This window comes from Ammospiza nelsoni, chromosome 8 (genome assembly GCF_027579445.1).
Source record: "Ammospiza nelsoni isolate bAmmNel1 chromosome 8, bAmmNel1.pri, whole genome shotgun sequence".
Lineage (NCBI taxonomy): Eukaryota > Metazoa > Chordata > Aves > Passeriformes > Passerellidae > Ammospiza > Ammospiza nelsoni.
The window spans coordinates 9,113,969-9,132,383 of NC_080640.1; the positions used below are offsets into that span (position 1 = coordinate 9,113,969).

The following is an 18,415-nucleotide window of genomic DNA, read 5'->3' on the forward strand; positions in this document are numbered from 1 at the left end:
CAAAAGACTTCTGCACCCTCCATGGTGCATGAGCTGAACAGTATTTCTAACACTGAATAAAAGTATGGCAAGATTTTTCAAAAGTATTGTGGAAACAGCAGAAACAACACTGTCTAAGAAAGATGAGTAAGGTTTAGAAAATGGTTTTCCATTGATTATTAAAAATAACAAATGCATCTTACATGCATCAGATTACATCATAATTAAACTAAGGACAGGGAACCCATATTGTCCCATACTATTTTAAAATATTTGCTGTTCAGACCTAGAGGTACATTTCCTGTTTTTTGGTTGGACCCCTAATGATGAAGAACGCTCACCCTTGGCAATTTTGCTGATGACACATTTATGTTTTCCAGATGTTTTGTCCATCACTTCAACAAAGAAACAAGGTTTCTTTTCAAAGTCAGAGACAAAGCGAGGAACAACTAGGTACTAATTAATGCCAAAGTTTAATCTGGAATAACAAGCAGTATGTTCTTCATCCAAGGACTAGATTGTGATTACCATCACCACAGAGCTTATCAGTTTCCTTCTGAAAAGATTCAACACCTCATAATTGATAAAGGTTAGCTGCATAACAAAACGCAAATGTACAATAACATAAGAATCAAGTAACTATATTAAATGCTTAAAAGTCAGGAAAATTATTTAAAAAGTTTTTATATTGACAGTAACAAGCACTAAAATACACTATGCATATTTTACAGCTTCCAGTTAACAACAGAAATATTAAGGACATGATTTGCAAGGAGCACAATAAAACCTGTGTTGCCCCAAGAGATGACCCAGAATCATTCTGCCACCTATTCCCCCCCTTTTTCAGTCTCCCTCAAGTTAAAGAACTTGCTCCTCTGGTTTAAGTTAACCATATGCTTAAATATGCTCCTGAATCAAGGTCTAAATTACTGAAGTAAACAGCTGCAGCTGTAAATATTCAACAGAGAGCAGACATTTTCTTGAGGATTTACCGTTTCAATCATTTTTCAGTGTAGAAATACATCTTGAAGTAAAAATAGAAATATATGTACAAAAAAGTTGCAGAAACAATTCCTACTCAAACTTCTTTTGGCTTGAGACCAAATATCCTGGAAAGAGGAACTCATCTATTAGCATGAAAACAAAGCAAATGTAGCTGTATGTTAAACTCCACTCTGGATTGGTGATACAAAGACCTTCCTTCAAAAAACTGCAGAGACTCAACAGTCATGGCCAAGTATGATTGAAACAGGCTTTAGCTCAGAAGAAAACCAGCTTTTTGTCATGGACTTTTGGGGATGGAAACAGAGATTGGTAGGGAAATAGGGGAAAAGGCAGTGGTAACACTCACTCTTTGTTTGGGTTTGTGTCCCCACAGGGACATGACTGTCCCTGCTGCTCTTCAGACACATGGAAATGTGGGCTCTGTAGCCAAGCAAGGAGGCAGAACAGACAATCTAAACTTTGCACATCTCTAGGAGCCAGAGGAAGCAATAAAGAAGTCCTGTGCATACACTGCTGAATGGCCATGGCCAGGTCAGTGGGTGGAGGCACAGCACCCCATGCCCTGCTTCAAGAACTGCCCAACACAGAGTGTCCCCTCAGCCCAATGACCACAACATCCCCACTGCTGAAGCTGTAGGAGAACTGCTAGAAAAAAACTGCAATCCAGGGCCAAACTCTGAAGGCCAATTCTGAAAACCACTTCTGCTTAGGACCAGAGGCAATGGACACAAGTTGGATGCTGGGAAATTTCACTGACGTACCTGGAGGATTTGCTTATCTCAGCTGCTACTGGAACAGATTGCTCAGACAGACATTGGTATCTCCAGCCTTGTATGTGTTTGAAATGTGACTGGAGTCTGAGCAACCTGCTCTAATGAGACTTGCTTTGAACAGGAGGTTGGACCAGATGACCTCTAGGGGTCCCTTCCAACCTAAATTGTCCTATAATACTGTGAAGTGTTGAAAAATAACTGCAAGGTCTAAAAAAGTAGAACAAACTTTGACTAGCAGTGATGCAAGAAGCAGGACTCCCAAAATTTTCCTGGAAAGAGTGAAAAAGCTTCACCAGAAGTCTCGTTTAATTTCTGACTGCAGTTATATTGGTCATGCAGCTGTTGGCAAGCCACATAACTTATTATCTGAGAGCTGAACTGAACCTTTACTGCCTCATTTCTATCAGACAGAGGTAGTGTCTCTGTCCTGCTGGGAATCAAATTTTAAAAGTCTCTTTCATAAATGCAGATGTGTTCATAAGCTCCTCAAAACATCATTGACAACAATTCAGGACACTGAAATCTGAAGATTAGAAGAGTATTTTTAACACAACACTTTCCTGGTGAACCAGACAGGATAAAAAGTTGTTCTGGAGTGTAGCAGCCACTCTTCTAAAATATTTTCCCGCAATTCGAAGGGGGTAAACAGAACTTATCTGCTAATTGAAAAAAGATTCAAATCTACTGAAATTTTTATCTGGTTACTTTTAGGTTTGTTTGTTTCCCACTGGGCTGTGTGTGGCTTGGAGACTTTCCAAATTCTTTTCTTATAAGCTTTTCTAGGCTATTGGCTTAGGATATGGGCAAAACCCTGAAGATATTCCAGAACACATTCTTTTCTACTTCTTTCTAGCATACTGTGCACTCCCCAGCTCTTACTGGGGTACAGGCCAAGGGATAGAGACCTGAGACAACCCATTCCAGTGCCTCACAGACAAAAACTGCACACTTCATCTAAATCCAAAAATTAATTCCTACTCTAAGTTAATTTTCTGAACCTCCATGTCCTATCATTGCACTCACAATAAAGAATTTCTTCCTAATATCTAATTTAAACATACTCTCTTTCAGTTTGAAGCCATTCCCCCGATCCTAGTAATGCCGTGCCATAAGAGGAATGTATTAGCTTAGTAGAACCTAAGTAGTTTCTACAGAAAAAAAAAAAAAAGATCATGGAGGTATAGGTTATTTTTATGTGAGAATACTTAAAAACACTTATTACAAAAATACTTTTACCCACATACTCAAAATATTGTGAAACAACAAATTCCAATACATAAGGCTGGGTACCTTATTGCTGGAGCAGCAAACTGGGACAGGCAGACCTGTCCCTATTATGCCACTGATTTCCTTAGTGAGCCATGGCCACCTACAAAACCTGTCTCTGCTTTTATTCCCCATCTCCAAAACATTTTATGCACAAACACATGGCCAGGGAATTTAGGTCATACAAAGGCAGTAATTTAGCCCTCTAGCTATCTAAATACATGATCTCTTAATATATTCAGCCAGATTCAAAAGAGATGCTGCTTTACCTTTCCCAGACAGTAAAATTAGAAAGGGTTAGGTATTAATTTGAAGCACAGAGTTGTTAGCATCGCATATGACTTCAAGCATATCAGCAAATAGATATTGTGGGAACAGCCACTATATTGAGCAATGTTCAATTTAACATTACTTTTTCTGTATAATATTGTGGAGATGGTCCTCCAGTGTTTTATTTTATTGGTTCCAGTAATGATGCAAAATATTGTGTGGTGTGTACTGAAGTATGCAGAAATTAGGAAACAACTGCCAATCTCTGATAATTATATTTCTTCCAGTTGTATTTATCTAATACATGCTGATTTCTTGGGGTCTGTATTTCATGATTATTTGTGTAACTAAACAAATTGGGATGATGCTGCGGCTGGGATAATGCTAGATCCTTCTACCCAACAGTTACAAACAAATTAAATTCACTGTAGGTCTATCAATCACAAGGTTTTGAACAACATCCTGAGAATTGTCTACTGAAAGCTGCTTCTCTGCTGGCATTGCTTTTGGCACATTTACCTGACCTGAGCTTAAATCCTAATCTGCCTTTCTTCTAGATGGGTGACTCAGCTCAGCATTTTTGTTGAAGAACAAGGAAATCCAGTGCTGTTCTGACACACAGAAACATGCCATCATGGTGTTCAACAACATAATCCCTTTGTCTGAAAAGAAGAGCCCAAGTCTATCTCAGAAAGATCATATTTTTCATTTGGCTTATGGAGCACTTATAAACTAGGACTCCTAACTGTGATTCCCAAACACAAAACAAAGTCAAAGGTTACAGCATATGTTTTTGTTTCAGCTTCTCCAAATTACTTGCAAATGTATTCAAACACAATATGAGGAGATACTTTATTTTATTGGAAAAACCAGACTACAGGGTGCTGCAAAAAAGGCTGGGGTACCTCAAGCATAAACATGGAAAGAATACATTGGTTTAGAAACCCATAAATCCTTATTTGAATCTGCCAACCTGAAAGCCAAGTAAAGCCCGAAAAAACTATTTTTCCTAAATGCTATGTCTGATTAAGCCATACTATTAAATGACAGCTGAACTTTAACATTAATATGATATTATTTAAATAACTGCATGATTTTTTTTACACTAAAATGATGAATGATTTTTGGACAGCTCAATTGACATAAAGCAAGAAACCCCTTTAATGAGATTTGACAAAATGGAGACATATGCAGAATATTCGTTACAGCTCATGTCGCAGAGCCCTTCCAGGGGAGACTTGGGTTTAGTTGGTGTCTTTTCTTTTCCTTCATTTTTTTTATAGTTTATTTTGATTGTCTACAGCCACTGAACCATCCCTTTCAATTGCCACTTCCTTCCTCCATGGATTTTGAATTTAGCTTGTGTCATTTACATATTAGTCTTAATCAGAGAATTTTATATGTTTCATTTTGGAGTTGGAATTGTAAGAAATCTGTGGAATGAAGGCATCAGGTCCAGTCACTTTAACCTTTGTCAATTTGGTGTACAAGGAACTAACAAAGGTATTTTTCTGAGGAGACTTATGGAGAAATAAAGCTTGTGCTTTAGAACAGCTTATAAAATTCCAGTTTTCACATTTCCTATGCCAAATGACAAATTAACAACTCTGCTAAAATTTTCTCCTCTTTTTTTCCTTTTTTCTTTTTTTTTTTTTTTTTATAAGCAAAGTGCATTAAGCAAACACACAACATAAAAGCCTGTGGCAAGGGTAATTTCAGACTGAACTCTTCAAGGATGCACTAAACTCCTTTAAAACTGTGCTTTCTTAGCACCCAGCACTGCTTATTAGAGGGATGCTTTTCTTCTTTAGGAAACTGAATATGTACAGAAATACAGACATCACAGAGAAGCTCAGGTGCTGCTTCACTGGGTAAAGAACACATATCCAGAGGTGCCACTAATTCAAAAAAAATCTGTCTGAGAATGCACCGATGCAAATTTAAGAGGAGAAATAATCAGTGGATAACTCCCTCCCTTCAGTCCCACACAGAGTTTTAGGACATTTTCCTTTTCATATCACCTCATTTTGATCCCAGGAACAATTTTCATAACATTGAAAGTGTGGAAAAAACATGCTAAAACCACAAGCATTGACAGTGTGTCTGTCCCATCTATTTAGGTAGAATTGATAATTTTAACCTTTTGTCTGCACATAAATTTATGCTGCCCCAAAACATTTACCAACTTTCTCATTTTAACAGACAAAAAACCCCCTCAAGACACAGAAATCACTCAAGAATAGGAAAGACAGAAAATCATCATCAAAAGATCTTAATTTTAGAACACATCCAAACTCCCACCATGTTTTAGAACATCCAAAATCCCCCAAATAAATACAAAGAAACAAAGATAAGAAATCATTACACAAGGGCTATCCTTCAGGTTTAGAAAACTCTTTCCATAGGCATGACAAAGCCTTCTATCATACAAAGACCTTCTACACAGCAGTCTGGGTGAAAAAAAGTCAGGTACACCAACAATACGCTGAGATTGAAGTAAAATTGAAAACAAAGGCACGGAGGGAGAGAAGAAAAAAAGAAAGAGCAGAAATGTCCCTACCTTGGCCTTACCTTCGCAACATTCCCGTCAAAATCCTGGAACTCTTCCCCAGGTTTGCATCTGCTTCTCTAAGCTGGGGAGAAAAGAGTCCCATTAAAGGTAAAAGGCACAGGCAGCCCAGTCTGTACAAAGGACAGGGGTTTCTGCAGTCATCTATGTCAGTAAGCTTCAGGGTTAGCACACAACAAGCTTGTAAAGCCACCAAAGCTCTGAAATTTAAAAATATCTTGTCTTGTTTTCACTTACATAAATATGAAACCCAGACAAGGGAAGTCATTGAGGCAAGAAAGGTGAGTCAGGATAAAGAGCAAAAGCTTTACAAATAAAGGGTTGCAGGTAGAAGCTCTATACATTGGAATCCATAAGTCCCACGTGTGTGTATATTGTTTGTGTACACCAGTGAAAGGATCAAGGGATGAAGAGACAGCCATGTTCCTGATGCTTTATGAAAAGAAAGACATATCTTTCTTTCACTGTTTTTCAAAGACTGTAGTTTAAAGAAAGAAACAGAAACACAAAATATATCACTTTAGCAATTCTGTAAAATAAATATGTCTATACTGCCCCTTAAATATAAAACTTGTACTGACCTTACAGCAGCCACCTGTGGCCTGGGTGCTCAAATGCTTTGTGAACAGCACATGTACAGAAGGAACAGCTATACAGTATATATAGTAGGTTTTTTTCATGTAAGGAGCTCCCACTCACTGAAATGACCATTTTTGTAGTTTATTAGGACAAAGGAAACCTACAGGCTACAGCTACACCTAATTAGCTGTCTTGTTCTACAGCTCTCAAAATATTGCAAAATAGGTAAAATATGAAATAGAGTAGATGAAAAGTTATGAAGCAAGTGAACTTCATGTTTATTTCTATTACTTTTTAAAAGGGATTAAAATGTCCCCTCTCTTTTTGTGTTTATTAGTGCCTCACAAAAGGAAATCTAGAAATTAGAAGATAACAGGAAAAATGGAGTTACTTTCCTATCACCTCTTCTCCCACTGGCAGCTAGAAGAGAGACATCTTTTGACAATTTAGACATCTTGGAACCAGTGGGACATCAAAATCTACTGTAAAAAGATAATGTAATGATTATGACTATTTCAGTTATGAAATAGCAGAGACCACTGTTTCTAACATGCCCCAAAACACAGCTTTGTGTACATACATAAAAACATTCTTCTCCTTGTGAAAGCTGAATATTTACCTCTTCATAATCAAATGAGATTGAAAGGATTACCTGAGTCATTGATTTCTTACTGAAAAAACTTTGTTGTACTAGACAAAATGCATCCTGTGTTTCAAATCCATCAAAACAGTAACACTGCCGAGGAGAGTGGCAGTCATCCAATAACAAATCACCTTCACCATAACAAACCACTATTATATCTTGAATATTTGAACAGCAGCAATATTAAACCCAGTATCTATTCTGGAGCACAATACTGTAAATATTTGCTGGCAGATTTAAGGCTTATTACTGGAATCAGTAGGTGATGCGACAATCAGTGTCACATAACCTTTTTGCATAAATTTCTTCCTTATTCCTCTAAAAGCTATTAAGAAAATACCAAGTAGAAGCTGGTGCTGGATAACACCAATCAAGTTGTGCTCTTAGCAATATCATATTCATTGGGAAGGCTTGCACTAACTCTCAGATCTCTGTAATTATGTGCTGTGATGGAACAAAGATGAGTATTATATTCCAGGGAGGCCATTCCCTCATTTTTTCCTGATTCATCTAGACAATTCAAGCTCCAGAAAAGCAGTTTAGCCCGGTTTGACACAAGTAACAGCAGAAAAAACGTCACAATAATTTTTAAAAGGCTCATTAAAAAGCCAAGTTCTTATCTATGCTAGAAGGGAATCTGAAGTACAAATGTATGCTTTACATTGGTCTTTTATTATTCATAAAGATGCATTTAACACTTGGGGCTTCTCCTCCCTTTTCACAGAAAAGTAGCACTCTCCTTTTTACCATTAAATGTTTGATCCTAACTTTCCTCTCTTGCTGCAGGATTCTACCTGACAGCTAGAATCAGTGCTGATAGTTAGGAAGGGGAAGCTGAATCTTAGGGGTTTGACAAACTCCTCTAAGCAAGACGACCTCATGTTTTTATGGTAATAAAAAGCCCACAAAATAAGCAAAAGAAACATTAAAAAAGAAACAAACACATACACAGATAGTTGGAAGATCTCTAGCTACCTCCCAAGAGAATGCTAAGAAAACACCTTTTCTTCTAGCTCTGGCAGAGAAAAAAAAACACTTGAAGAGTTTCAAACTGTAAGTTTGTTTTTATTTAAAACTGAATTATCTGAATGCAGTTCTTCCACCATTTCTTTACCAATGCCAGCACACCACAGAAGTATGGAATGGAACTGGTGGAATGTGAACCTCTTAACCAGTGTGTGTTTCACAGAACTGCTGTAGTGAAAACATTTTCAAACAGGCTTTGATGTTAGCAGTGGCAAATCTATATGGTTTTTAAAGATAATATTAAGAATACTAATGAGAAAACAGGAAGATGAACAAGATGCTGACATTGATATCTTGTCTGCCTTAGACAAATTTTGAGGTTTTCCTAAAAGATGTTGCATCTTTTAATGTCCTGTATAATCCAGCTAACCTATTTGACTTGTAGCACAGCTTTTATCCCTTCTCTTTGTCTTCAGAAGAAAATATGAGTTTTACTCTACAGACAGGAAAATTCATATATGTAAATTTTACCAGACCATTGAGACATGAGTTTATTTATATTTTGCTCATAAAAAATAATTGTCCTAATTTTCTCAACATTGAACGGTTAAACCTGACCATCATACTCACTGTGACAATTTCACTCCAAAAGACAAGTTTATTCTCTGGTAGATAAGATAATAACTCCATGTATTTAATGTACACCTATCATGCGTTGATAAAGCACTCTCGGTTTTGTCTTTCAAAATTTCTAGAAAATTGAAAGCTAGCTAAATTATCTAAGATCTCCCCTGAATGTTCATCAGAGTATACATAGACAGCTGGAACAGGTAGAGCCATGTGGCTCCACTGGAGAACTTTTCTGAATTCCCTGAAGAAAATATTTTAAGTATTTTTAAGTATTTCAGTGGCTCCTGATAAAAACCCTTGGAATTTGAGATCTTCCATTATGACAAGAGGTTTTTTTTCCTGCATTGTGGTGGAGTATGTATGTACTACAAATTCCTAGAATATCCTTCTTATTTTTAATATTGCCCTTTGCATCTTACAGATTTTGCCTTCAAAGAAATTTGCTCCTCAGGTGGAAAGCAATGAAAAGGAAAAGTTATGCTATGAACCATGCATACATTGAATGATCAGAACTACATCCCTGGGATATACAGGATCAGCAGAAAGGAATACATGGCATTTATCTCCATTGCCTAGGTTTTATTTGTCCAGCTAGAAACAGAAAAGCATTTCAGACTCAGCAGTCACTGGGGATATAAGAAGTGGAGGTGAAATATAACACCAAGTTGCCAGAACAAAACTTGGTCAATCCTCACAATTCTCAGTTACATTTAGTGATCTAGCTATATTTAGTGTTTTAAAGTAGTTAATGCCCAGCACTTCAGAAAGCAACTAGTACAGCTGGCAGAAAATGCCACATTAATGCTGTTATAGGAAGCTTTATTAATCAAAGCTATCCAAGTGAAGAAACTCCCTGGGACAGACAAAGGAGTTTTTTTAAAGTGCCAATGGTCAGTTAAGAGATGTGTGGGAGAACCTGGCTTTGCAAAAAATTGGACACTTGGGAAAGTATCTGAACAAGAGGTCATGGACAGAAAGTCCTGGTTCTGTGAGTAGAAACCAGAGACAGAGAGGCTGGGTTTCCACATGGAAGTTCAGAGAACTTGTACACATTGGGTGGGATGGGCTCCTGAGCATCTCTGTTAACTCTGCACAGTGGAGCTGATCCCCATGGAAGCCCCAGGAGCCAGAAGTGGCACAGATATGTGGCCTTGGCTGCAGAGACAGAGCAGCAGCACCTGCTCCTCACACAGACCTGCCCGAGGGGCTGTTATTTGCATCCGCAGCTACAAAGAGTAAGGTTGCTCAACTATTAGAAGCTCACTTATAATACTGAACTGTCTCATAGGAAGCCCAAGCAGTCATTGGATTGGACAGTTCTGTCCTTCAAAGGACAGAACACTGACCTAACTGTGATGGTGACAGAAAATTTGCTCCCAGCAGCAGATTTGGTGACTACAGTGTGACATCCCATCAGAGAGACTTGGCAGGATGGGGCCCATGTAAGACACTTTGCAGTTCTTCACTGCAGATGGTGATTAATCTCATCTTTTTTTTTTTTTTTTTTTGCATGCACAAAGAACTTGCCCAATGCAAATAAAATGCAGAATCAGCAATTACTTATTATCAAACTTACCCTCTCCCGAGCCCGCTGGATCTTCTCTCTGTCATGGCTGAGGTTTTCAAGCATCTCCTGTCCAATCTGCTCTGCATTAAAAAATGAAAATGTAAATCATGAAAAATACAGCTTGTGACTGCAAGGCCTTAAAATGCCAAGTTAGATTCTAACAAGAGCACTTAACACATGTGGTAGCCTAATCACTCCTCATTATTTTAAATTTTAAGTTTTTCAAACAACATAAAACTGAAGAAGCAAACCAAACCAGAAACTGCCCCTCTGCAGTCTCTTGAGATTGTCTACACCCTGGGAATTGATGCTGACCTTTGATCTGTGAAACAAAGGCAAGAAGACTTTCAAACTTGCTCTAGATGCTGGGTGCTCATACTTCCTATCTACTCCTTAAGCCCAAGGAAGTCAGTAAGCCTTTGCTAAACACCAGCCATCCTTGTACATCTAAAGACACAGAAGTCATATTAGAAGAAAACCTCTCTCACTGCCTCTCAGCATTTACCATTGATGCTTAAATGAAAGCCTTTTCAGGCTCAGCCCAGTCACTGGTGTGTGCTTTGCTCCACCATGGACTGTTTCTGGCTGGCTTAGAGATAGGCTGTAATCTGCTGATGTTTTCAAGAGCAGACAGAGACATTAATTTATAGTCATCACCGTTTGTTTACACGGGGCTTGTTTGCTTCCGCAGCTTACGCTGAACCAAAGTTTGCAAAATTATAGTGCAGAGGTCTCAAGATATGGTACAAAGACAACACAAGATGCCAAAACTTTGCTCTTCAAACAGCTTCAATCAAATGCTTCTCTAACGCTGAAATATTAGCAGCAAGTATAGAGGAGAGATTTTAATCTTCAAAGCTCTATAGAAATATTAAGGAACCCTTCCTGTATTTCCCCGAAGGAGAAAAATAAGTTAAAGCATTCCCATTTTACAGATGGGGAAGCAGGCAGAAGGAGCTGAAGCAGCTGTAGCTTTGCCTCAGGACACACAGCACGTGTGAGACAACCAGCATTTCTGTGCACATTCATTTAGGGTACTTAGCAGGTTTACAAGAGATACGAACCAAAACAGTACAACTACAAAAATATGGCTTTTTTCCCCTAAACAACAAAAAAAGTGCCTTGCTTTTCTTTTGGTGAGAGAGTGGGATCCTAAATGTCATTATTCAGGGAGCCTTCAGAAATGGATCATTAAAAACTCAGTAATATGTTAGTAAACAAAATAATGGGGTTTTTTAAATAGATAGTCAGTCCATTTTCAAGGAACAATCTAAAGTAGAATCACCTCAAACTTTAAAAGTTTGAGACAAGCAATGTTATTTTTAAATTCATTTAACACAAGGTACACAGTCTGCCAGATGAAGTCGGAGGAAATTCATTACATATATATTTCTCTATCAGTTGCCAAGTATAGTACAAGTAAGATAAATATTTCCTCTGACCACAAATTGACATCCTCATTATGCTATCTTGTCCCTCTTGGCTCGCTGCTCTTTACTTTTAGCTGTATATACAATGCCTCCCAAAGGTGAAATGTGGTAAGATACATGGGTTTGGAGTTAAAAAGGCTGCACAGTGCAGTGCAGTTACACAAATGGCAGCCTCAGAAAGTGATTCACAAGAGCCTTGCCAATGTTTGCATGTCAAAGGACTTACAGGATGGAACTATACTGAGCTTTTCCTCATTAAAGCACTCAAAATACCGTAATACACAAACAGAAATATGTGTTCAATATAATCCAGGGGAGAAAAAAAGAAAAAACAACAAAGCAAAATCTCTTAAAAGAGAGGGGAAAAAAATAAACAAATTACCAACCTAGTAGCATGAGGTGAAATGATAAAAAGTGTATTTAGTGCTAAAAATTACATGTATGTTTGCAGACATAAAGGAGCACGAGGTACAGATCTTCCTTCAAAGGAATAAGTATAAAATACATGGCTAAAATGGTTTTGTATCTCATGAACAAAGCTCAAAAATATCTTTGTAGGGAACAGTTTTATTTTTATTACAGCAATTTTTAAGCAAGTTACTGTGGGTTTGTATATTTTTTTTTCATCTTCTTCCTGTCAGTGGCAAGTTCAGACTCTTAGCTTTTTATAATGATTGAGTTTATTTTCCAACCATCAATGTGACAGCAGCATCAACTGTAAGTGAGGGTAAAACACCGTCACTTTGACGAATAGTGTATTTTCCTCTCATTGTCGATGACTGAAGACATCAATAAATAAGGAAGGAGAGCATGTCAGCCAGAATATCACAGAATGAATTGTTGATATGACACTTAGGGATTAAACCTTCAGCCATGAAGTTCAACCTAGCAGAGGGGTCTGAGAACTGAGATAGTTGCGTTTCTTCCCAGCAGCCTCTATAGATAAATAATTGGACGGATCATCAATTTTACAGGAGTAGCTTTACTCTACATGCACTTTTGTTGATGATCTCTGGCCTTTTTTGGGCTAAAATAACAACATAAGTTGAACAAAGAGATAGGACGGAGATAACATAATCTCACAGTAAGTTTTCAAACATAAATTGACACCTTTATTCTCTTCATATTCTCATTCTCAGAAAATTCACTGATGACAGTGAAACTTGATTTTTAGCTGGAAGGTCAAGACAGTCGAACAAAAATATTATTACACAGAGAAAATAAAGACTTCTCAATGAAGACATGTCTCTTCACTTGGTTTGCAACTGAAAGCACCTGGGACTAGGAGAAATGTAGCATTACCCCACTGTACAGCTAATTACAAGCTCGATATAATTGCTTTCTAACATTTTTCAGGTTTCCCCACAACTCTGATGTTTTCCTTCCAGTTAAAACATTCATCTATGTGTCAGATTCATGCTTTTAGTGCAATGGTGCTGCATGGATCTTCCCAGCCTACTTATAATGCAAGTCATTGAAGAAGCTACTACAGTTATGTGAAAAGGTCAGGTTTGTAAGATATACTGTAGTGCAGATGCATGAATTAAGACCAATACACAAACTAAAGGGTGTTGCCTGTTGCCAGTAATGGTGTTATTTCCACAGAATCTTAACATTGTCAATTATTTGGGGATTATGCCGACCTTTCCCTTGTTCTGTACGGACAATGTTCAGTATGGTGCAGTCCCAAGTCCTTCCAAAGACTGAGTGGTGCTGCCTCTTCCCAAAGAGATGCATAAAATTATGTTTTAAAATTACAGCTAAACTGTGTGAAGCAGAAGGGTGAATGCATTTACATCATTATTATCTGTGTACTGACAGAGGGCAGGAATATTCGATAGAGCAATTATCTCAGTCTTAAACAATGCTGTGATGGCCAGAAAAAAATATTTCTGAAAAAGTACATAATGTTAACAAGCATCATCCTTAAATGGTGAATGCTAAAATCCACAGCTCTAAATGTATTCTGCACTAAAGTTTTTTTGAATAAAGTATGTGAAATCATCTTCTTTTTGAAGAAGATGATTTCAAAAATGCCATATTGTGAGTCCAACACAAATGGTGCCTGGTGCTATGAGACTATGTTATACAAGAAAAATATAACATTTCTTATCCTAAAACACTGAAAATGATTAGAGGAATGAATATAACTTTCCTCACTTGAAGAAAAAAACCAACACACCCCAAACATAACAAATGCAAACCTAACTTCCCCCTTAATGTGTGCACAAATTGGCACATGGCTTTCAACAGTTATGCTGAGATAAACCCAAAAGACAATGATCACTTCTAGCAATGATCTGCACTCCTGAATAAGCTCTTTCTTTGGAATTTGCTTGTAACCTGTATGCAGTATTTATACATACAAATTGTAATTATTTAATATGTGGTCCACAGAGTTTGATTTCTAATACCTACACACACATCAAGAATGCAAAATAAGTTGTGCTTGACTGGTTTCTTTTACTTTTTTTGCCTCCAGCCATTTAAGAATTTGTGTACTTTATCACCTAACTGATTCTGAAAGAGCTTTTTCTAATCACTCAAGTCAATAATACTTTTTTTGCCCTAAGAATGACTAACATATTTACTCAAGAGACAGGAATGACATGGAATGAGCCTCTCCAGGTTTTAGGATAAACAAGCATGAATTTTTATTAATTTTGAAGACAGATTCCCTATTTTTCTTTTCATATGAAAAATAAAATAATCCAACAGAGTTTATAGAGCACTTTTTCTCCCAAAGTGCACCCTGTGTGTTTGCATATATATGTGTGTACATATATATATTTGTGTGTGTGTGAGTGTGTGTGTACATATAAAAGTGTCTTAAGATGCAGCAGATATCTTGATATGATTTAAAATACAAAAAAAACCCCCTCAACTTAAAAGAAATAAAATCACAGAAAGCATGCCTGGAAATATGATTTGCTCAATCTCATGATATATACAATGAATGCATCTGAGCTATGTAATTAGACATTGGAAACAACAAGTTAATTTTCACTGGGAAAAGCAGAAGATCATGTTAAAAATCAAGATGGCTGTTCTACAGAATCATGAAATATACTACAAAAACCACAGTGTGTTGATCAGAGTAGGAGTGGGGAACAGTTCCAGGCTGAGATCCTCAGCCCTGCCCAGTGAGCAGTGCCATTTGGGGAGAGCAATTGTGTGTGGTCTTTGCACAGAGGCATCACATGCTCTGAAGATGTAGCAAAAGCTTAGACAAGATTTTTGGAAACTATGCTGACAGAGGCTGGGGTTTTTTTATTTTTTTTTTTCCTAAAGCCACTCCATTTTGGACAGGTTAAAAGTTTTGATTTTAAGAGACTAGGATAAATCATCAAAAGCCGTGTCTGGGAAAAAATACTAGAAAGTGTTAAAAGCTTACTGTTCAGAGGTGACAGCAAGCAGATTTACAAACTTGGAAAATATAGGTTGCAGGAGTTGAAGAATTCAGGGCTGAGTTGAACACCTTACATTTCTGACAGCAGAAAGTTAATAAAGAAAGTGATGACATATCTTGAAGTATAGGGACACAGGTAAAAGTCCAATAAATTCCACAGTTCACAGCTGACATATATTTACATTGAACAGCTGATACAATTAGAAACAGAAGGATTTAGATCATTAAGGTTATTAAAAAACAAGTACAGGATAATACAGATAAATGAAGGATAATGTAACAGCCATAAGCCAATGGAGAGACAATTTGTAGAGTATTAATAGAACAGTGAAACATGAGTTAGTGCTCAAATGCCTCAAGAATCTGCCATGAAGATGTTAATCTGCATGCTGCTAAGTGGTCAATTAACACAATAAAATAAAAATTAGCTATTTTTTATAGGGATTAGCTGGCTTCTTCAGCAGAAGCAAATGCCATACAGGTGGAAAGAACACTGACAATCCACAGCACTCATCAAGGACATGCAACACTTCCAGAGCTGTCAGAAGTTCAGTTGCAAGAGAGCATAAAAGAAGTTGCCCAGTCTCACTGTGGAGGCAAGTAACATCTGAAAATACCTCCCAAACTTCCAAAGTCCAAGATGTCCACCAAAGTAAAATACAAACATTTTTCAAATGAAAAGGTCTCCCTATAAGCTATAGTGGATGTTCATGAAATTATTTTTATTGGTCAAGAGCAAAAGGGGTTGGTTGAGACTGAGGTCAGAGAAGCCAGAAAGAAAAACATCCCGAACACCTAATCACAATTCAGTCTTTGTGTTTTGTTCAAAATAAAGAAGAAAAGATATTTGAGGAAGGTGCCACATGCCTTTAAGAACAAACCGGGAGCATTTCATAACCAACGTCTCCCATGGTCCAGGCCTGGTTTGTCCTTCCCCAGTAAAAAAAGAAAAAGCCAGATGAATGAGAAGAAAATAGGATAAAGAAAGAAGAAAGATGACAGACCTAGTAACTTCACCTCCAGTTGCTTTTTCTCTTTCTAAAGTTTCATACCTTTTCTGAAATCCTAACTTACATCAATCTGCTGGTAAAAAACAACTCATTTCTCACTAACTGATGTATTTTTTTTCTGTCTACTCCTATCACCAATCTAGCTGAGCTCCCTTACTAACATCCTCACAGCAACATTCACAGGAGGTGGCAGACTTTGATTCTGCTGAGCACTTGTCTACATTGCAGGCTGGCCATTGTTCTTGCCATGCCCCAGCCCAGCAGTGCTTGTCTGCTCCAAATTCCTCCCATCGCACCTTCCTCCCCATCCCTCTTCCTTCAAGTAAGTTCTAAGGCAAAAAAGAAATCTTTCCTTAGTGCATCAATAAGTAAACAACTTGCTACCCCCCTTTCAATCACTAATAATGTACCTAAAGTTGGGAGCCAACCCTCAGTGTCTTCTTTTGCTATTTTGTAAGTATTTCCAGGATGGAAGAAGCCCCTGCTTGCCCTGAGCTTGGTGCAGGAATGGGTGATGCTTCATTGCAGTACTGCCAGTCTTGAACTTGTCTGAAAGTGGTTCAGCAGGGGAGAGTATTAAAAATCATGATTGAATCTAAATTAAGTTGAAGAAATACACTTTAGCCACAAACTGACACTTAATTAAACTTGTGACTCCAAACAGCACTGAGATGACACAATGGTGATCTTTGGTTCATCTAAGGCTGTATTCATAATCATTATTTAATCAAAAGTGCTCCACCATCTACCCAGTTTGCTATAAACTCAGAGCAGTACAAATAATTACTTTGGACTCTGTACTACTGGTAATTTTAAAGACTTAAAATGTGCAGGTAGGGAGTTGGCAACTTAAGCTCCTGCATGAGCAGCTTGAGGCTTGTAAAGTTGGCCCTATCTCTAGAGCTGATCCATTCTTATAGTGTAAGTGCACTTCAAGACACAGAGCTGAGCCCAAAATAGGTGAGACAGGCTATTAGCCAACCAGCAAATAGAGAATAAAGTTACATTATGTTTTTGAAAGAGAAGAAAATGTTTTGAAATTCATAAATAATATTCATTGAAGGATATGCTTTAAAATTGAAGAGCGGAGTGAGAATTTTTTTCAATCTTATTTAACTACATAACCACTACCTACCACAGTATATGACATTTAGGTAGCACAATGATGAAGAATAAAAACTCCTAGTTAAATCCGTAAGCACTGGAAGAACTTATTAATTTTTCAGATTCATTCTTTATGATCCATTTATGTAGCTTAAACCTATCAATAGTAACAAGAGTGTTTTGCAGTATCCTCTGGACATCAGCAGACCTATGAGAAGAGTATATCCTTCAACTGTTTCAATCTGAGAAAAGGCTTCTTGAAGCAAAAAACAAAGTTATTATCAAAAAGTAAAGCCAGAACCAAACAAAATTACATTTGGGCTTGTTCAGGTTTCTCCCAACATCCTGATCTACCAGATTTATCTTGCATCTACAGGTCAATTAGAAAGTCAGGAAAACTGCCAACATGAACAAGAAGTCTATGCCTGTTTGATCTCTAATACTTCCAGGAAGCTAAAGAGTGTTTTAACCTTTCTTGCACTGTTCAGAAATTCATTTCAAATGTGAATGGAACTATCTCCCGCTGTATTCACATTCATATTTAAACAACAAAAACCAGAAATAAAATAGCACCCAGACATTAGAAAAATAAAACAAACCTAGAAGCTGATTAATAAATAATGCTTAAACACATTGACCAAAAAGTGCAGCGGTCTGTGCATAAATAAAGCATTCTGTAAACAGTGTGTGGATATAAAAATATAAATGTATAAACTTTCTTAAACATGGTAAAGCCCACGAAGCAGGTGAACAGCTCAGCAACCTCAGAGCTGGCTTCAGTGCAACTCACTCTTTGAATACGAATTAGCAGTGGGTAATAGCAGCATATTTATGAGGCCTTTTGCCTGGTCCTTCTCTCCAGTGAATGCTGTATTATTCATTGCGTGTGCCCTGACCCCAGTGCGCTCCTGTTCTGACAAATCATACTTGATTAAGACAAATCTTTATTAGTTAGCTAGTCAACTTCCCCATTTATCATTTGCAAATCCCATTCTCTTTTTCAGGTACAGTAAAAAAAGTAACTGAAACCAAAACCATTTTTTCTCCATGTAAAATGAAATGCTTGTTACAGCCAGTAAGTGCAAACTGAAGCCTAGAAGTCAGTAATAGATGATAAAATAAAGCTTTAACAGGCATAAATTACAAATGGGGCAAAACTCTAACAAAACAGTGTGCCTTGGATAGCCAGAAGAAACATTAATTAGCTCATTCTTT

At 37.4% G+C, this 18,415-nt stretch overlaps 1 protein-coding gene across 4 annotated transcripts in view; it reads right to left on the bottom strand.

Moving 5' to 3' along the window:
- Window positions 1-18,415, bottom strand: part of VTI1A (vesicle transport through interaction with t-SNAREs 1A) — a 259,682-nt gene that overhangs the window by 94,447 nt on the left and 146,820 nt on the right. For 2 of the 4 annotated variants that reach the window (XM_059477404.1, XM_059477403.1), the window contains 2 exons: window positions 10,257-10,327; window positions 5,865-5,926 (listed from right to left, as the gene is read on the bottom strand). In XM_059477404.1, the coding sequence (XP_059333387.1) occupies window positions 5,865-5,926; window positions 10,257-10,327 (133 nt within the window). Of the gene's footprint in view, window positions 1-5,853; window positions 5,927-10,256; window positions 10,328-18,415 lie in introns of all 4 variants that reach the window. The other 2 variants (XM_059477406.1, XM_059477405.1) reach the window with 1 other exon arrangement.